At 52.1% G+C, this 20,811-nt stretch overlaps 1 protein-coding gene across 4 annotated transcripts in view; it reads left to right on the forward strand.

Moving 5' to 3' along the window:
• The window catches only part of PPP2R2C (protein phosphatase 2 regulatory subunit Bgamma), a 245,247-nt gene that overhangs the window by 92,560 nt on the left and 131,876 nt on the right, over positions 1-20,811 (forward strand). The window contains exon 1 of one of the 4 annotated variants that reach the window (XM_039468085.2): positions 4,671-5,202. The exons of 2 other annotated variants lie outside the window; for them this stretch is intronic. In XM_039468085.2, coding sequence (XP_039324019.1) covers positions 5,175-5,202 — 28 coding nt within the window. In that variant the 5' untranslated portion in view covers positions 4,671-5,174. Of the gene's footprint in view, positions 1-4,670; positions 5,203-20,811 lie in introns of those variants that run through there. One more of the 4 variants, XM_039468083.2, reaches the window with a different exon arrangement.

Raw genomic sequence — 20,811 nt, forward strand, 5'->3', positions numbered from 1 at the left:
AGAGACCCTATCACTCAGAAGTTCCTATAATTCTTTTTAAGAGAGAATCTTGCTCTGTTGCCCAGGCTGGAATGCGGTGTGGCACCATCCTGGCTAACTGCAACTTCTGCCTCTCGGGCTCAAGTGATCCTCAGCATCCCGAGTGGCTGGGACTACAAGCGTGCACTGCCATGCCTGGCTAATATTTGTATTTTTTGTAGAAACAGGGTCTCCCATGTTGCCTAGCCTGGTCTTGAACTTTTGGGCTCAAGCGATCTGCCTGCCTCAGCCTCCTCAGCCTCCTGAAGTGGTGCTGTGAGCCACTGCACCCAACTAGTTCCCAGAATTATTGTGTACTCATGAATGCTGAGCCGCAAGAGTGTTGTTCTTAATTAGCCTCCACACTGAACAAACAACTACGTGCCCAACAACAGTGGGGTCAGTTGCAGTGTACTTCTACTGTGGAATATTATACAACAATGAAAAACGAATAAATTACAGCTGCATATATATAACATGAGTGCCTCTCAGAAACAAACATTGTGCAAACGAAACCAGTCACAAAAACATCCCTACCTTACAATTCTACTTCTAGAAAGTCCCTAAACTAGTAAAACCACAGTGTTAAAAGTCAAGATGGGGGTTATCTTTGGGGTAGTGTCTTAGTCAGTTTGGACTGCTAGGCAAAAATGCTGCAGCCTGGATGGCATAAACCACAATCTATTTCCCACAGTAATGGGGGCTGGGAAGTCTAAGATCCTGTGTCTGGTGAGGGCTTCCTGATTTGTGCATAGCAAACTTCTTGTGTCCTCATATGGCAGAGAGAGGGGGGGAGGGGGGAGAGACAGGAAGCAAACTCTCTCGTGTCTCTTCTTATAAGAGTGCTGATCCCATGATGAAGGCCCCCGTCCTTGGGACCCAATCATCTCTCCAAGACCCCACTTCCTAAAACCATCACATTAGGGGATAGGATTTCAATAGATGAATTTTGGGAGTCACAGCCATTCAGTCCCTGGAAGTGGAGAGACAGGGGAGTGAGGGAGGCCTTGAGAGGTGGCTACGCCCTTTCCTGACTTGGTGGTGGTTACATAAATGTTTACTTTGTGGTCGTTCTTCAAGCCGAACATTTGAATTTAGTGCCGTGTTTCTGGGCTGCCATAATAAAACATGACAGAACAGGTGGCGTAAACAATAGAAATGTACTTCCTCCCAGGTCTGGAGGCGGGAAAGTCCAACATCAATGTTCTGGCCAATCTGGTTCCTGGTGAGACCCCTTCCTGGTTTTCAGGAGGCCATCGCTGTGTGCTCCCGTGAGCACCTGGGGAGAGAGTGGGCAAGCTCTTTGGTCTCTTCCTATAAGGGCACGAATCCCTCCAGGAAGGCCCCACCCTCTTGGCCTTGTCTAACCCTAATCTCTCAAAGGGCCCACCTCCAAACATCATCACACTGGGGGTTAGGGCTTTGGCATGTGCATTTTAGGGGACACGGTGGAGTGCACAGTGGGTTTTCCATGGGGGCGCAGAAACACGAGGAGACACGGCCCGGCAGGGCCATCAGAAGGTGTGGAGCGTGTAAACCTGCTGAGAAGTGGCAGCGGAAGGTGATGCCGCTGAAATAGAGGGAAGCACGTGGTCCACAGGGCGAGACTCACAAGAGCTGAGGGTGACCAAGGCTGCAGGGGCTCTTGGGTCTAAGGTGTTAGTGGAGCCCATGCTCCAGGTGGGGGAGAAGGAGCTGGTCTGTAACAGCCTTGTTTCAGATGGTTTTGGGGGGACTCCAGGCAGCTCCCCAAACTGCAGTGGAGGTAGGAGAGGCCAGAGGTGTTGGGGCAGCACACAGAGAGGCCAGCATGCGTCCACTGGTTCCAGAAACAGGAAAGTCATTCTCATGCCCTGTGACACGAGTTTCTTTACTGCGGTGGGATGGGTGGCGAGAAGCCAGGTTGGAGGGCACGGCAGTGAGTGAGGAGATGGCGAGTGCAGATGTGCCCCTTTGGCACCGTGGTTGTGAATGGGAGAAATGCAGCGTGCTGGTGGCTGAAGGGACGTGGAGTGGGGACAGCTTTGGAATGTGGAAGAGACCCAGCAGGCTTATGCTGTGGGGTGCATCTGGAGAGATGCTGACAAGTTTCGCCTCACTGAGCTGTCCTCTACACTCACCTTTATAAAATAGCACCTCCTCCTCCACGTTCCTCTCCATCTCCGCAGCCCACCTTCTCCTCGGCACCAGCCATGGCCCACACAATACATGCTAACTTCATGCTGTCCACCTCATCCCACCGGGAGGCCAACTCCACGGGAGCAGAGCGTTTCTCTATGTTTCTTCCAGTCTTCCCTAGTGCCGGAAACATGCCTGCACATAGTAGATGCTCAATAAACATTCCTCACCAATGAGTGAAAGCACAGAAAGGAGTCTGTACAGAGGCTGGAGGTGGCAGGATCCAGTGCTCAGACGTCTGCCAGTCGGGGCAGGGCTGTGTACAGATAGAGACGAGGAAGCAACAGATTGTGTGATTGAGTGGGGGTGGGGCTGGGCAGGGGGCTGCAGGAGGGTCCTTAGTCCTGCTGGAGGGGGAGGGCTTATTGGAAATGGAGGAGACAGTCTGGAGGAACCCAGACACTGCTTGTGGTAGGGGTATGGTTGGATGGGGTGGGGCCAGTGAGGAGGGGATGGGTACAAGCCCTGGGGGTTCAGCCAGGTTGGAAAGACCACCCACTCCGGGGTCCCCAGCATGGCTCAGAAGCCGAAGAAAGGGATGATTTACTGTTGGGCCAGAGTGGGGCTGTTTTCCTTGCAGTCCAGGACATCCCAGGAGATGTGGCTGATGCCAGCATAGGGTGGATGTTTTGGCAGAATTGACAGATGGGGAGAAGGGACCTCCCCATGATCAGAGAGGGAGGCTGAGGAAAGTGTGGGAGGGTGGGTCTCAGTGTGATAATGAGAGAGCTCCCAGGAGGCCTGGCCCCTGCTGAGCAGGACTGGCCACCCCAACTCACTGGGGCCACTCCTGCCATCACGTCCACTTTACAGATGAGGTTGTGCCTGGGCCCCCTCTTGGTCAGGACTTGAACCCAGCCTGTCTTTCTCCAAGCTAGAGAGGCTTGGGGGTATGGACAGAGAGTGGGGGTCTGGGCTTAGGATGGGAGGTGGGGGCATGTAACAGACAGGTGTCAGAGAGAGAGAACATGTCAGGCTGGTGGGTGGGGGCCGATGTGGTGTCAGTCACTTTCCTCCAGGGCAGAAAGTGACATAGAACAAGCACATCCTTCCGGCCCTTGCATTTACCTGGTTCTTGAATGAAGTCTGCACACCTGGGAGTTCCTGGCTTGTTCCGAAGTGAAAAGGTGGAAGCCCGGGCAGGGCAGGGCACTTGCCAAAGCAGGTGCTGGCAGAGCCCTGGGGCCTCTCCCCAGGCCCGCCCTGGCATTATACCCTGCAGAGCGCTGGTGGGGCTGGTGGGGGACTTTCATCTCCTCATAGGTCCGTTCTGGGGATCTCAAAGGCACAAAAGCCCAGCTCTAGCTTCAAAAACTCCCTCTCGCTCTCCAAGAAACCTGGGATGGCATCACCTTCCTCTGCCTTTCCCACAGCCCCACTCTCCCTGCCCCAACACCTCTGGACTCTCCTACCTCCATTGCAGTTTGGAGAGCTTCGTGGAATCCCCGCAAAACCAGGTGAAACAAGTGGCGGCCATTACAGACCAGCTCCTTCTCCCTGACCTGGAGCATGGGCCCCACTAACGATTTCAACCTGAGTCCTGCAGTCCTGGTTACAGCACCGGACTCACCCCTCCGAGGCAAGCCTCGGAGCCCCTGCCTTGCCAAGGACGCTCTGCTGGGCTCCTAGAAAGGCCTGATGGTCCCTCACACCTCTGAAGCCCCCACTGGGGCTTGTGCCCCGTGCAGGGTGCTCGGATTCATTAGGCAGCGGGTCATGGAGGAGGTGGCAGCTTGGCAAAACAGGAGGCAAATATTTTTTGAGGGCCCACTATGTGACAGGCTGGTGACTAGAGGGAGGCAGGGAGGTTCCTGTTTGGTGGAGCCCTGGGTTAGGAGGGGAGGGAGTGGAGGGAGGTGGGGGCGCATTTTCCAGCCTGGTTTTAGGACGGATCTAGCTCTGTGTTTCTATAACTTTCTCACGGGAGAGGTGGGCATGAGGAGAGGGCTCACCCTCCAGCCATTTCACCCACTGTTCCCTTGAGCTGGGCTGGACCCCTCCACTCAGATTCTTCACATGTACTCAGCGCTCTCGAGGGGCCCCAGAACTTGTGTGACCCACCCGCTTCGCCCTTGCCCTCCCCCAGTCCCCATTCACCAGGTGCGCCCTCTTCAGCTGCGCCTCTACTGCTTCCTTCCCAGTCCCTTCTGCTTCGCCCTGAGACTGCCCTCCTCCTGCCCCCTTCCCAGTCCCCCTGCCCTTGGCCTTGTCTCCCATAACTGGTCACCTTGGCACCCAAGGTACCCTCCCCCAAGCTCTGCTGATCAACCTCTCCCCGCCAGCCGCCTGTCTCCTTCCTTCCTCCCCGGTGGCGTACCTAATACCAAGGTGCACACCAAGAGGGCCCAAGCACCGCGGTGCCGCCTCGGCTGGGGCGCCGGCTCCACCTGCAGGGCCGCGGGGGCGGAGAGCGGGCGGCGCGAGGGAGGGGCCTGCGACAGCGGCGGCGGCGGCGGCGGCGGCCCCAGCCCGCGCAGCCCGGCTCGGCCCCGGCTCGGTCGGCGCAGCGCAGCGCCGCGCGCGTCCCCTCGCCGCCGCCGCCGCAGCCAGGCGCACCGGCACCAGGCCCCGCCGCCGGGCGCACGGACGCAACGCGCACGGGCCGGCCGGGATGCGCGCCTGGGCCCCGGCCCGCCCGAACCCGCGGCCGCCGCCCGCCCGCCGCGCGCTCGCCTGACCGCGGCGCCCGCCCCCGGCCGCCCCCGCCTGTCCCCCGGCCGCGATGCCCTCCCTCCGGGGCCCCGGCGGCCCGCGCCCCTGCTAGGCTGCGGCGGCATGGCCCGCGCGCCCGGCGCGACCTCTGCGGATTGCATCGGTGTGTGGCGGCGGGGCATGCCCAGGGCACCGGGCACGGCCTTCAATGGGCGAGGACACGGACACGCGGAAAATTAACCACAGCTTCCTGCGGGACCACAGCTATGTGACTGAAGGTAACGTACGTGTTGTCTGAGACCCCTCCGGCCGGCCGCGGCGTGGGGATGCCGTCGCACCGAATGCCCTCCGAAGGTTTGGACCGCGCGATGTGTGTCGTGTCCCCCCGCCCCACCCCACCCCACCCCATCCCACCCTGCCCGGGGCCCAGGAGGGAGGGAGTCCGAGGGCACCAGCCTCCGCTGCCCAGAGCCCGGACAGGGCAGCGCCCTCCTCCGCGACGCCCTCCGGGAGGCAGCTTTCTTCTCCCAGGCCAAGTGGCATCCTGCTTCGGCCCTGACCGTCATTTTTAAAAAGGCCATGCCTGTGGCTAATCTGGTGAAGAAATCCCGGGGAAATTTAATGGTTTAAAAATCCTGGATTTGCCATTTCAGCCCTGCTCAGAGCCCACAGAATTTTCTAGGCTGCCCTCTCCCTGGAGAAGAAGAGGGACTCGGGGGGGGAAAAAAATAATCCATTGCCAGGTCCTCCTGGGAGGCCCGCCTGCCTGGGCCCCTCCCTGTCCTCCGGAGGCAGGGTCCCTGAGTGGGAGGGAGAAGGCGACTAGTTTGGGGCTGGCCTTTATATTCCTGGTGAGTTATATTGAGACAGAAGCAGCTGGGCCAACTGTCGGGATTTTCCAAAAAAGTGGGACATGCCATCCCAAACAGGCCCTGTTTAAAATCCCCTAAGTTGGCCCTACAAGCCCAACCCCCACCCCCATCCTACCCCGAGGCTGGTGGGTCAGCGCCCCTCTCTTACAGGCCTGGAACTTCAGGGGCTCCCTGCTCTCCCTTGCTGGGGGAACAGTGGGGACAGCTTCCCTGCGCAGACAGGGCCCGCGGAGTGACCCCGATGGAGGATGGGGACCGGGAGGTCTGGGCGCGGGGCCGCCTGTGCTGGAGCCCTGCCCGGGTGCAGGGACGCTCAGCCGTTAACTAGGGGGCTGCCAGCCGGGCCGCAGAAGTGTGAGCGGGTTCCCGGGTGGGTGCCCCAGTGGGAGGGGCCCCGGGCACCGGTCCCACGGGGCAGGTGCGCGTGGGTGCCGGTGTTAGGGAGATCGAGTGGGCCGGGCGGCGGGGACTGGGCTCCGGCAGCAGGGTCTGCCCCCTCGACGCCTGGCTCTGCCGGAAATGAGGCCAAGCCGAGCCGAGCCGGAGCCCAGCGGAGGCCGGGGGAGCGCAGCGCGGGGCGCGGGTGGGCTCGGGGCGCCCAGGCCCGGGAGGCAGAGGCTGGGCGTGGGACCTGGGCGGAGGGTGGCTGCAGGGGCCGCGCCCGCTCCTGGCAGGAGAACCGCTGAGTCACGCTTCGCCGCCGGGTGTGTGCGGGAGAGGGGCAGGGCTGCCCGCGCCTCCGGCCTGGTGAGACTCTGACCCGGCCGCAGCTTTGGGAGGCCCGGGGAGCTGAGAGCGGCCCTTTGTCGCCTGCCTTGGCCAGGCTGAGTCGGGATCAGCGTGGGTCGGGGATGTGCTTTCTGCTCGCAGCTTGCAGCGGCAGAGGGCTGGAGGAAGCCGCCGGGTTGCTGGCCCGTGCCCCGGTGGCCTGGCTCGGGCCGAGAGCGGATCTTGGCGGGTTGCCCCGCTGCTCCCGGGCTCGCTGTGGTCTGGCTTCCTGTAGCGAGCCTCTTGTTTGCTCATCTCTACGTTGGGGGTGACGATGGGATGGCTCGTTGTGGGACTAGGCATAAAAAGCGCCATGGTGGACATTTTCAAACATGAATTCCCTCTGCACCCTGCCTGTCCCCCTTTCTTTCATAAATTCACCAGCTCTCAGCAGGGGACAACAACCAGGATGGCAACAGTTCTGGGAGTCAGAGCAGTGCTATTCAATCCTTCCTGCAGACACCGGGCACTGTTTTATCCCTGGGGACTGGGCAAAGACTCCCTGCCCTTGTGTGGCCTGTATTCTATCAGGGAACTGTGTGACCTTGAGGTCTGTCTTCTCACCAGGACTGTCTCCCCATCTGTAAAATGGGAGTGAATCTTCCCTGCAGGGTCTGGGGGTTTCCGTGAGGAGCAGGTGCCGTGGTGATGAAGGAGCCCTGTGCATTGCAGACGTGCAGCCGAAGGATGCTGAGCACCTGCTGTGTGCTGGGACCTCCCACGGGGTTCACCTGTGCCGTATCCCCACCTTCAGACGAACGAACCAAGGCCTGGCCTTGTCCCTGGTCCAGCCTGAGTGCCAGTGTGTGCAGGGCATAGGGCTCAGGTGCTGGGGATGCAGACAGAGCAGGATGGGAACAAGAAACAATAATAGTCATTATTACAGGTAGGATGATAGGAGAATTCCGGCCCCCCTAATTAAAAACACACTTTCACACTGTTGCATCCTGACTATATTTCATGCTCGGAGCACAGGGTAGGTCCCAGATTTGCATGTCAGAATGTCAGATGGGAGTCTTGTTAAAATCGTGCTTCTGACTCCTGACTTGCTGTGCAGCCTTGGACACGTTACTATGCCTTCCCGAGCTTCACTTTCCCTTCGTAAAGGGAGAAATAATAGTGACCTTTCATACAGGGTTGCTGTATGATGATCAGTGATTTTGCTAATGTAGAAAGTCCCTAGCACAGTGCTGGGCTCTTTGGAGACATTTAATAAATGGCATCGTTATTATTTATACGCCTTGTAGCTGGAAGAGCCTGTGGGCAAATAGTGCATGCTAAAACTCAGTTTGCAAACGAACCAGGTGTATAAATGCCTGTTCTACCTGGTGGTTGAGTGTACACTCCCCCTCTGCACCCTAGCTACTCTGCTGTACCTCCAGTTCCTTGAGCAGGCCATTTTCTTTCTTGCCTCAGGGCATTTGCACTGGCTGTTCCTCTCCCTGGAATACCCACCTCCTACCATTCTCACCACTGACTCCTTCTCATCCTTTGGGACCCATGTCAAATGTCATCTTTGCCAGCAGGAGCCCTGCTTGAGTTCCTGAGTCTCTTGTAAAATCTCAAACATTTTGGGAAAAGTTTAGGTTTTGTTAGTCATTTACATCTTGGTGTGAATTAGTCAGAGCAGGTTGGATTTCTTTTATTTTTATTTTGGTGGCAGAGTTGAGGGGGCTTACTCTCGGCTGAGCTCAACCACGCTGAGGGTTATGGTGATCATTCGGTGTGCCTGCAGGCCACCTGGGGACACAGAGAACTTTGCATGAACTGGGTCAGGCTGTGGGAAGAGCAGTGCAGCTGATAGAGCCCTGGACCCTGGAGGGTGCTAGGAAGTCTCCATCTGGTTAGACATTTCTCAAGAGCTGGATGCAGTTCCAGGAAGGACTCTTCCTGGCTCTGTTCTTTTCTTTTTTGCAGAAGGCCCCAGGACTTAGCTTTAGGGTGAGTGGAATAAGCATTTCCAGACTAGACTGAACTTACAAAACCATCCAGCCTTCCTTTGCTTAGCACCATTTGCTAGGCATCCTCCCCTGGGCAGGCAGTGATGACCAAGACACAGGAGCTCAGCCGAGGGGAGGTGCTTGAGGCCGACCAGGTAGATCCTCCCTCTGGGGAGCAACAGTCACTGTCACGCGCCTGACAGGTAAGGCACTTCCGGAGCACGCTTTTCAGCTGAGGCCAGAGGCACAGCTTCCTCTCCTTTGAGCATCTCATCACACACTGTTGGACACTCGTCCTTTCTGTATCCGCATAAAGGAGGTGCCCCTGTCTTCCTAACTCCCGTCCCTAGATGTCCTGCGTGATTTCAGAGTAGTCTGTTTATTCCCACAGAGTTGTCCTGATTTTACAGTTGAGAAAGCGAAGGGTGCTTGGGAATTGGTAAGGTCAGGATGGGGTCCCGGGCCTGTCCGAATGCGGCAGGCCGGCGGGTTTTCCTGCATGGAATTATCTTCAGGTTTTGAACTGGTTGTGCCCTGGATACCATCTTTCTGACCAGGAAACCACACTGAAGAGGCGGTGCTGCTGCCGTGAGACTCAGCATTCAGCGAAATTTACACCCTTATGGTGGACATTGCAGCTGATCTCCCCAACAGCTAGTCTCTCTTCTCCCACGGAGAACACATATGGTTCCTAGCAAGCGATCTTGGGCCATAGCTGGATCCAATTAGTGCAAAGGGGGTCTCATTCCCCTTGCAGTAACTGGTTCCAGAATGGATGTGGGAGTCAGTTCTGGAGGTTGAATGGAAAATAGGGAGAACCGCAGTTGAGTTGGTCTCTCTCTTGTCATGGGAACAGGGACACCCTGTGGTGGCTGGCAGTCATCTTGACACCACAAGGGGAGCATGTCTTAGGCCAACACTGTTGATGGCAGGGCGGAGAGTGAGGGAGATCCAGGAAATCCACGCCTGATGTCCAGCCCACCTCTGAACTTCCAGTTACATGGAAGTCAAGTCTCTGTTACTTGCAACCAATAGCACCCCAACTCACATAGTCTTGACTGCTTATCAAGAAAGCCCACAGCTAAGACTTGCATACATAAAACCCAGAGGAATTTTTGCTTTCTGTTTTGTTTCTTTGTTTGTTTTTTAGACAGGGTCTCACTCTGTCACCAGGCTGGAGTGCAGTGCCACAGACTCAGTGAGTTCAAGTGATTCTCCTGCCTTAGCCTCCCGAGTAGCTGGGACTACAGTGTACACCACCAGGCCCAGCTAATTTTTATATTTTTATTAGAGACGGGGTTTCACCATGTTGGCCAGGATGGTCTCCATCTCTTGACCTTGTGATCTGCCCACCTCAGCCTCCCAAAGTGCTATGGTTACAGGTGTGAGCCACCGCACCCAGCCTGCTTTCTGTTTTAAGAATCCACTTTCATTTCACTCAAGTCAGGGTTGCCAATTTCTGGTTTTCCATCCTCAGTCCTATTGAGGAGGTATTTTTGGCCAGATAAGAGAGTCAAAAATCAGGTGTTGGAAGACGTGAGTTGCTGGTGGGGTCTGACCCTGGGTCTGTAATAGTGGGCAGGTCACAGTCTCTCTGAGACTCATAATAAATATAATCAGTAAGTGATGATGTCTATTCTTTAGGGGCCAGAGTTAGACTAGCCCTTAGGACTGTCATCAAACTGGCTAGCCCAACTTCCACCACCAATCTATGGGGAAACTGAGACTAAGTGGGCAGACATTAGTGGTGGCACAGAGGGAGATTAGGGAGAGTCAGCCTTTGACTTGTGAAAATCAACATGTGGACTGTTCAGATTCTGTGTTCCTTTTGCTTCCATTTGGAAATGCCACTTACATAAGCTTCCCTTGGGCTTCACGGTGGGTGTGGGCTCCATTTCAGTGGTGTGGTGTCCTCCATCAAATCGCATCACTTTCTGAGCCTCAATTTCCCTGCACGGCTGAGTGCCCTTGGTTTATGTCATGAGGCTCTAAGGAGCCAAGGCCATGTGGACTCCAAAGTTCTGCACGTGTAAAAGGCAATTGCTGTCAATTTCCCCACACCATAGTGTAGGCCAGCTCCTACGCCCCTGCTATAACCAATGTGCTCGTTTCTTTTTAATCAACCCTAGCTTACAGCTTGGCGCAGTCACAGAGCAGGGTTTTTCTCATTTTCTTTCTGGAGGATGGAAATCAAATTCTAATAAAATTTTTCCACTCCATCTCCTGGCTGTTGTTATTTGCTACAGTTTTTAGTGTTTCTGCTTAAAGCTTGCAGAGCTAAGGGGTATTTTGGTAAGAAGCGTTTAGGCCTTGAGACTGGAAGAGCCACTGTATGAAGTGCTAGGCTCCACTGAGAACGTGGTGGGGAGTAATAGAAGGACAATGAACCCTGGAGAGTCCACCAAGCAGAGGGCCACACTCTCAGCAGCTGGGGTATTTCCTTCCAGTCTTTTTAAAATCCCTGTGTCTGTTTTCAATGAAAGCTGTAATCTCTCTGTATCAGCAATTTTGAAGACTACTTTTCTAGCTTTGCATGAGACGATAAGAATTTCCCAGGGCTTTGCTCCAGGGCTGGCTTCGTGGGTGTGCAACCCATGTGGTCATCTAGGACCCCACCCTCAGAAGGACATGTGCTTGGGTTCATGCTCTGCTGTTGCTATCTTGACGTTTTTAAGAATTTCATCTTGGCTCCTGTGTTTTGTAAGTGAAGTCTGTTGGGACTGGGGATCCTGGGAATGAGCAGAGGGCCATGTCCAGGAGACGAGTCCAGGGTTCGGCATGGTGGCTCCCATAGCACCTACCTGTGTTCACTTGAGCAGCTGAGCCCCAGGCATGGTGGATGGCTCATGCACCCTATCAGTGTGTCTGTGGTTTCACAGGCAGAAGCCACGCTTTCAACGGACACACCAAGGCACTGATATTCTAATGCAGTGACTTCTAAGAAACATGAATGACGCAGGAACCCTATGGTGTCTTTTCATAATGTGTGTTACGTGCCCGTATTTGCCAATTACTGATGCTGAAAATGATGACACAGAAGGGAAGGGAAAATAGGGCACCCCCAGTTTCATTTCTTTCTAGTCCTGCCTTGTTTATCATTGAACCAGGGGTAGAGGGTGTCAGTAGAATGTACACATATCCAGAAGTGAAATAGGAACAGTTGAGGCTGGGTGCAGTGGCTCACGTCTATAATCCCAGAACTTTGTGAGGCCGAGGTGGCAGATCACTTGAGGTCAGGAGTTCGAGACCAGCCTGGCCAGCATGGTAAAACCCCACCTCAAATGAAAATACAAAAAAATTAGCCAGGCATGGTGGTGCATGCCTGTAGTCCCAGTTACCTGGGAGGCTGAGGCAGGAGAATGGCTTGAACCCGGGAGACAGAAGATGCAGTGAGCCAAGATTGTGCCATTGCACTCCAGCCTGGGCGACAGAGCAAGACTCCATCCCCAAAACAACAAACAAAAACAGTTGAGTTTGTTTCCTAAAGTTTCCACTGCTCTGGTAAGAACAAAATCCAGATGCAAAATATAACTTGTGCATTTTGGTGAGTCTGTATGCCAGTTACATGCTCTTATGTTTATATTTAAAGTTGGAAGTGCACAGTAGCATGGTGAGTGATAAAACACATGCTAAGAGTTTAAGCTTTTTTTTTTTTTTTTTTTTAAAGTTTCAATTGACATAAATAGCAAAAAACACCATGATAAGATATGGAAGGCATGAAAAAGCTTTGTATCTCAGTACCTTTAATGAAGCTTTTCCTTTGCTTTTTGAAGAAGGGACTCTGCATTTTAATTTTTCCCTGCTCCTGCAAATTATGGGGTTGGTCCTGCTCTGCTGGAATTCTGGGTAGGGTGAATTCCTTGGCCCCGCCTCCTAACCCCTTGGCTTTTGTGATTGGTGGAAATGGTGAGAACCTGTCATCCATTGGACAGCTCTTCCCTATGGGGAGGGGTTACAATATTAAAGGGCCCTGCTCCTCTCTCATTCATTGGGTCCGTAGGCCTCTAACTTCTGGGTCGCTCTATAGGGGAGAGGCCAACAGTTCTCTTACTTTACAAGCTAGATGTTAGATCTGGCCCTCCCCACAGGACCAAGGGGTGGGGAGGTGGAGTAGGGGCCGTAGCTCATTTTTTCCCCCTCTGGTTTACCATTAATAAAGCAGATTTTTGAATTTCTGTCTTGGGCCCAATCTTCTCTGTGTAGTCTCAAGTCCCAGCAAGGAAGAGAGGTGACTGGTTACCTCGGCCCCGCCCCCAAGTCACATGGTACACATATTTACAACCATCATTTTATTGGCTGCATACTATTCCTGTGATAGATGTGTCATAGTTCAGTAGTTCAATTAATCATCTCCTTATGGCTAGATAATTTAGTTTGACCCTCTCTCCTTCCTTCCCTTCCCTCCCTCTCTCTTTCTCTCATTCTCTCTCTCTCTTCCTCTCTTTCTCTCTTCCTTTCTCTCTTCCTTTCTTATTTTCATAACTAACACTGCAGGAATGAACACCATTTGTGCGTGGGAAGACCCCCTACTCTCATTGTTCCCCTTAACGCTGGAATAATGTTCTTCAGAGGGAATTCCACACGTGCTATTTCATATAAAGATCATGAGCATCTTTAATGTTGTTGACATACATTGCCAAATCATTCTCCGGAAAGTTTCTCTCTTTTACCACATGCTGATCAACATTAGGTAGTCTAATTTGTTTGACCTTTGCAAATATCAAAGATGAAAAATACTTGTTGTAATTCATGTCTGCATACCAATGACGTTGAACATTTTTTCCTTTTGTTCAGCAGATACTGACTGATCCCCATTATGTGTCAGGATAACATTAGGTGCTAGACATACCAAGTTGAAGAGCAGGGCTGTGTCCTCCTTGAAATGTGGACTCCCTCTCCCAGCAGCTTGGGAGTCACTGAGGGACCGAGCTGCTTCTCAGGAGAGAGTCTGGAGCTGCTAGAGGAGTGGACACATCGCTCAGCACCCTGGAGAGTCCTGTTAGTTACACTGGGCCCTGCAAAGACAGACACCTCTCCAGTCAGCCCTTGGGCAGAATGACCCACGTGGACTTCAGTATGAAATAATTGCAAAACAAACACAATGGCCATTATTATGATTCACCATTTATTGGCTACATACTGTAATACTATATGCCGGACATGAGGCTACGTGCATCTTACTGGAGATGCCCCAAACCTGATGTGTATATTATTTCCCCATTTTACAGAGGAGAAAACTGAGGCTGAGGAGTTGCGCAATGTCCATGGTTTGTAAGGGACAGAGCTGGGTTTTGAATGCAGCCTGCCAAACCCACACTCTAGACCAGGTGTCCCCAAACTACGGCCCATGGGTCGCATGCGGCTCTCTGAGGCCATTTATCTGGCCCCCCACCGCACTTCAGGAAGGGGCACCTCTTTCATTGGTGGTCAGTGAGAGGAGCACAATATGTGGCGGCCCTCCAACGGTCTGAGGGACAGTGAACTGGCCCCCTGTGTAAAAAGTTTGGGGACGCCTGCTCTAAACTGCTACATTGATTGGCTGGGGCCCACAGAGCAGGGACAGGTGGACCGTTGTATTCTGATCATGCACCACCCTTGGGCGGCTTTGCGATTTGAACCTAGACTGCCTGGCTTGGTGCTCTTGCTGTTCATGTTGTGATGAAAGGCAACTGAGAAGGGTCAGCAGGAGGAGAGACCCCCTCTGCCACACAGGTGGATGGCGTTGGCAGAGACCACAGGTGGACAGGTGGTCCTGGCACTGAAGGTTAGGTGGCATTTCCAGGTGGGGAGGTGATGGTGTGCTGGGACATGGCATTCTAGCACATTCCTGGCAGGAGGAACAGTGTGTGCAACGTGGCATAACACTTGTCCCCCTGACAGCGTCCAGCTCCTCTGCTTGAGACCAGGAGGCAGTTAGTTAGTTGCCAGCCGGCCCGGAGCAGGACACACCTGGGGGCTCCTGTGCTGCCCAGGACGGGCACCGGCCTCCTTGCACAGTGGGGGCCATTGTCCTCCAGAACCCAGGCCTGAATGTCCCATTGAGACAGAACAAAGGCTGCTCAGAGGTTCCCAGCTGGGGTGTGGGCTGCCCCAAGCAGGGATGGGACCTCCAACTGGAGACCAAGGCCCTCCTCTGGGCCAGCCTGGCCTCCTGCAGTGCCTCCCCCACCACTCCCAAGTACCAGGACTGCTGCTACTGGAGGCTGGACCTGGGCTTGGGCTCCCAGACCTGGGCTCTGTGTCTGGCACAGCTGCCGTGCCCTTGGTAGCTTCTTCAGCCTCTGGGCAACTTCCCCATCTCTGAAGCAGAGAGAGAGCTCCCAACCACCAAGGCTTTCAGGCAGAATTGAATGAAATAGTGCACACTCTGTATGTTAATCTCAATAAAAGAGAGGTCTTTCATGGTCATGACTAGCTACAGAATGTTTGTACAATTTCAAAAATGTTTTGATGCAGACTTTCCAATTTGTGCCTTCTGGGCCAGAGTGCACCTTCCCCACTCCCTCTTTCCCAGAGAAGGGAGAGGATGCTGCTCCCTGGAGCCCCTCGTCACTCTGTGGAAGACTGCTGGCCAACTGTTACAAGAGAAGAAACTTCTTAGCATCTGTGAGAAAATAGTCTATTGAACTGCTGCCAATCTATCAAGATCTTGCTGTACTTCCTTCATTTACTCTCCCCTGCTTTTGGCTAAAGAATTTTTAGGCAAATCCAAGACTCCTGTCATTTCCCCATTCCATCTGCAGGCATCTCTGAGTGTTGAGGGCGTTTCTTATAGCCCAGTGCTGTTATCCCACTTCGCAAAACATGTCCTGATTCTTTGTTACCTAAATCCTGGTCTGTTTTATGAATGCCCCCAGTTGTTCAGAATTGTCTCTTATGGTTGGGTGGTTTGATCAGGATCCAAAGTCCTCCACCTGCGTTTGGCTGTTGTGTCCCTTGTCTTTTTCGATCTAGACCTGGCTTCCACCCCCCCTTTCAGGCCATCAACTTGTTCAAGACATTCGTTATTATTTTATTTTATTTTTTTGAGATGGAGTTTCGCTCTGTCGTCCAGGCTGGAGTGCAATGGTGCAATCTTGGCTCACTGCAAGTTCTGCCTCCCGGGTTTGAGTGATTCTCCTGCCTCAGCCTCCCGAGTAGCTGGGATTACAGGCGCCTGCCACCATACTCAACCAATTTGTGTGTTTTTACTAGAGATGGGGTGTCACCATGTTGGCCAGACTGGTCTCGAACTCCCGACCTCAGGTAATCCACCTTCATTATTATTTTAGAGATTACAGTGTCACCCCCACTGTCCCTAATTTGTGCCTGGATTCCATTTGCCCTATGGGTCTGGAAGGCTGAGAATCAGTTGCCTGGACCTGGGCATCGGCCTTGGGTCTGCCCCTCTCTCCTCCAGGACCCCTCTCCACAGAGTGGTGCCCTTGCCACTCCCTGGCTGAATGATCTCCAGTGAGCTGTCCAGCCAGGCTGCACCCAGGTGACTACATCTGAGCTAGGGTGAGTGGGGCTGCACCATCCTCTCCGGGCTGTGGTGGGTGTTGAATGAGATGGTGCATGTCATGTGCTCCATGGGCCTGGTGGCTGCGAGTCCCTTTCTTACCCCTATGATGGGGACGTGGCAGGAACCGGGGCAGCCCCTGCCTGCCCACAGGGTGCTTATATTCTGTAGGGGAGACATCCCTCAGCTGGTCACTGCATACAGTGGGGCCAGCACTTTCTGAGGGAAGAGAGATGTTCTCTCGGGAAGTCTGCATGCTGAGGACAATTTGTTACTCTGACTAATACCAGTTACAAAGAAACCCCCGCATTCCAGGGGCTGGATACCATAGAAGTTTATCCCCTTGTGACAGTTCACTGTGGATGATCTCAGTTGGCCAGGTCTCTTCCACAGAGTGGTAAGGGGCTCCAGACCCTTCTCATCTGTTGGCTCAGGCATCCTCTCCATTCTCTGGGGAAGAGGGTTGTGGGGAAGGCACACTCCCTCCTTAAACACTTTGGCCCAGAAGTAGCATATGTCACTTCCCTTGCATTCCATTGGCCAGAGCTAGTCACGTGGCCCCATCTTATGCAAGGGGTGCTGGGAAATGTAGTCCCTGGCTGGGCAGCCCAGGGGCCACTCTGCAGTGCGAAGAACCTGCATCTTGGTGGATGACTTGCCATTTTTGCCACATGACCCTACAAAACAAACCTTTACATTCTCAGACCGAAAAACCCTACTAAGAATCCTGCACCGGAGACACCCTTACTCAATCCCTGACTCTCCCCTCTCCCTCAATGTCCAGATGTGCACAGTGCTGTGAGACACAGAGTCCAGACTCACGTGGTGGCTAGGAGGTCAGGGATGCCTTCCTGGGAGAGGCGATGCCTGAGCTGAATCTGCAAAGCCAAATAGGTGGTGCCCAGGTGGATCAGGTAGAAGGATTCTGGGCCTCGGCTGCAGCAGAGGTAAAGGCTGGCATCTTGGGAGAGGGCATCCTGTATAGAGAGGGGTCTGTGGGCCAGTGAGATTTAGGGGATGTGTGGGGGCGGGATGGAGAGAGGAGCCGGAGGGCGATGGGAAGTAGGAGGTAGGTCTGTTTGTGAAAGGCTTCAAATGCCAAGATAAGGAGTTTGGATTATATCCTGCTGACATTGTGGAACATTTTTTCATTCACTGAAAAATGGTTTTTGAGCATCTACTGTGTGCATTTCCTATTTTGTAATCTTTAAAATTTTCCCATAATGACATGGGAGCTTTCTAGGTCAGAAAATACACAGCTCATTGTCTTAGCTTGCTGGGCCTTCTGTAACAAAGTGCCACAGACCGGGTGGTTGAAACAACAGAAACTTACGGGCTCACAGTGCTGGAGCCTGGAGTCCAAGATCAGAGTGTTGGCAAGACTGATTCCATCTGAGGCCTTTCTCCTTGGCTTGTAGGTGAACGTTTCCCCACTGTATCTTCACATTGTCTTTCCTGTGTGTGTCTATGTCCTGAGAGGGACACCAGGCATATTGGGTTAGGGTCCATCCACATGACTGCATTTTACCTTATTAAAGTTTCTTTTTGTCAAAAACAGTCACATTTTGACATTCTGGGGGTTAGGACTTTAACAAAGGAACCTTGGGGAGGGGGTACATTTCAGCCCATAGCACCCATCGTCGTTGGTAATATCAGTCACATGCTTCTCCTACGTATTTTAATGAGTTCCATGCTGGTGAGTATCAGAAGTTACGGTTGGTTTAGGATCGTGAGCAGTGTTGCGAGGCCATCTTTGCACCTTTTTGCATTCATATTTGGTTATTTCCCTAGGGTGTGGAATGGCTGCTTCTGAGAGTTTGGTGTTTCTGAACTATCTTCGTTTAATGTCAACTTTTCCTGATGACTAAACTTGGCACTAGCAACTCCCTTTCTCCAGAGCATTGCTAGTGGTGACTAGATTCAACATATTTAATATTTGCCAATACTATGGTAAAAATTGCTCTGTTCTTTTTTCTTTTTTCTTTTTTTTTTTGAGACAGTCTTCATCTGTTGCCCAGGCTGGAGTGCAGTGGTGTAATCTTGGCTCACTGCAACCTCTGCCTCCCAGGCTCAAGCAATTCTTGTCTCTCAGTCTCCCAAGAAGCTGGGATTGCAGTCTGTTTTCTTTTAAAGCAGTTTTCAGTGAGGCTGAGCTTCCTTTCTTATATTTGTTGACCATGGCATATATTCAATTGTAAGTTTTTTTGTGCACATTCTTTGCCTGTTTCTCTGCTGACATTGTCATCTCTGTTGCAAATACTGACCCTTGGTTTGTTGTTTCCGTTAGCATTGATTTTATGTGGTTAGATGTCAGTTTTTGTTTCTGGTAGAATTGATTTTATGTGGTTAGATGTCATGACAGATATCATGACTCTTGTCTTGCTAAGCATGGGTCTCCCACTCCACAATCATGAGAAGAACCAACAATATGGCGGAGGTGACACTGTGTAGCTTTGGAGGTTAAGCAAAAAAGAGGTCATGTACTTCTGCCTTGGAGCCAGTCGCCATATTGTGAGGAAGCCCAAGCAGTTTGTGGAGAGGCACATGCATAGATTAACAAAGGCCCTGGTTGAGTTGCCTGCCTAATATGCAGCACCACCTTGCCAGCAGGTGAGTGAGCCATCTTACAGGTAGGGCCTCCAGCCCTCAGCCAAAACATCCATATGGAACAGAGATGAGCCATCCCCACCAAGACCTACCCAAATTGCAGATTCATGAACCAAACAAATGGTTTCTGTTTGAAGCCATTAAGTTTTGCAGTGCTTTGTTACACAGCAATGGATAACTGGAAGAGTCATGGATTCCTGACATTGAATTCCGGGTCCTCCTTCTCCTCAGGGTACTTGTCTAGGTGTTCTGTTCTCTCCTTGATTCTGTGGGTTCCTCAGAGCCTTCCAGTAACGTCCTTCTTTGCTTGTGTTAGCCTGGGTTAATTTCTATTGCTATAACTGACAGACGTGGAAAACCAGCCCCAGCAATGAGAGGTGACCCCGCTCAGATCATGAGACAGGACTGAAACCCAGGCCTTTCTGAAACATAGCCCAGGGTCTCACCCCACCATGTCAGTAGATGCCATTCGTGCTTGGACATGCCTGCTTCCGCTGCACCCTGTACCCCACTCAGCACAAGCTATCTTCCAAAGGCCATTGTTGATTGTTTGTACACACCTGTTAGTTCATGCATAGACAGCAAAGCACAGAGTTGTGCTGCCTCCCTGCTTTCCTGCTGCTATCTGAATATTTAAGTTCCCCCTCCAAATTCACAGGTTGAAATCCAGACCCCCAATGTGAAGGTATTTGAAGGTAGGACCTTTGGGGGTGATGAGGTTTTGAGGATGGAACCCACATGGATGGGATTAGTGGCCTCATAAAAGACCCCAGAGAGCTTCCTTGCCCTTCTGTCATGTGAGGACACAGCAAGAAGATGGCTGTCTGTGAATCAGGAAGTGGAACTTCAGCAGACACCAAATCTGCTGTGCCTTGATCTTAGACTTCCAGCCTTCAGAACTGTGAAAAAGTAATAAATCCCTGTTGTTTATAAGCCACCAAGTCTATGGCATTTTGTTATAGCAGCCTGAACAGAGTAAGACACTCCCAGCAATGAGCCTGCATGACATTTTACACAGATCACTGAAAGAAGGAATTGGCTAACAAAGATGAGGCTCAGCAAAGACGTGAACAATGTTAATGCTGGAAGCGATATTTGAATTGGAGGTAAACAGAATCATAGAAGAAATCCATGATCTTGGGGAGCTGAAGCTGGCCTTTGAGAAGCTATTATATGCAGCCAGAGGAGCCGAGTGAAGGTGAATGCACTGATATAAACAAGGAAAGGGGTTATGCCCCAAAGGATGGAGATGTCCCAGAGGGAACGAGGCTGGGGAAAATGTTAAAGGAACTCTTGAAGATACTTTACAGTGTTGAAAGCACAAAGGATAAAATCTTAGAAGCTGATCTGGAGAAAAGGTATTGTATGGACAGTATACTGTCCAAAGCACGGACAGTATGCTTTTTTGGTATTGTAAGGTATATGATAATAGTAGCAAGCACTTTGCAAACTACTCTCACTGTGTCTTTTACAAAGAAATAAGGCATTTGAAATCTCAATGTTTCTAATGCTTTAAATTATAGTGCATTAAATAAATATTAGTTGTACTATTTAGAAAAATCTTTCCTGGCTGGGCGCTGTGGCTCATACCTGTAATCCAAGCACTTTGGGAGGCTGAAGTGGGAGGATCTCCTGAGCCCAGGAGTTTGAGACCAGCTTGGGCAATATAGTGAGATCCTATCTCTTCAAAAAATAAAAAAAATTAGCCAAAGATGGTGACATGCACCTGTAATCCCAGCTACTCAGGAGGGTGAGGCTGGAGGATCACTTGAACCCAGGAGGTTGAGGCTGCAGTGAGCTATTATTGCACCACTGCACTCCAGCCTGGGTGACAGAGTGAGACTCTATCTCAAAAAATAAATAAATAAATAAAATTCCCTATACATTTGTAACTTTCTGCAAAAGAGTTTTTGATGTCTTGTAAAAAAAAATTTAAAGGCCACAGAACAATTGTAATTTTCTCATTGATTATTAGGGTGGCTTTAAATGGTTTCAGCTTTCATGCTCTTTTTTTTTTTTTTGAGATGGAGTCTTGCTCTGTTGCCCAAATTGGAGTGCAGTAGCATGATTTTAGCTCACTACAACATCTGCCTCCTGGGTTCAAGCAATTCTCCTGCCTCAGCCTCCCAAGTAGCTGGGATTACAGGTGCCTGCCATCACGCCTGGCTAATTTCTGTATTTTTAGTAGAGATGGGGGGGTCTCATCATGTTGACCAGGCTGGTCTCGAACTCCTGACTTCAGGTGATCGCTTGCCTTAGCCTCCCAAAGTGCTGG

This window comes from Saimiri boliviensis, chromosome 3 (genome assembly GCF_048565385.1).
Source record: "Saimiri boliviensis isolate mSaiBol1 chromosome 3, mSaiBol1.pri, whole genome shotgun sequence".
Taxonomy (NCBI): domain Eukaryota; kingdom Metazoa; phylum Chordata; class Mammalia; order Primates; family Cebidae; genus Saimiri; species Saimiri boliviensis.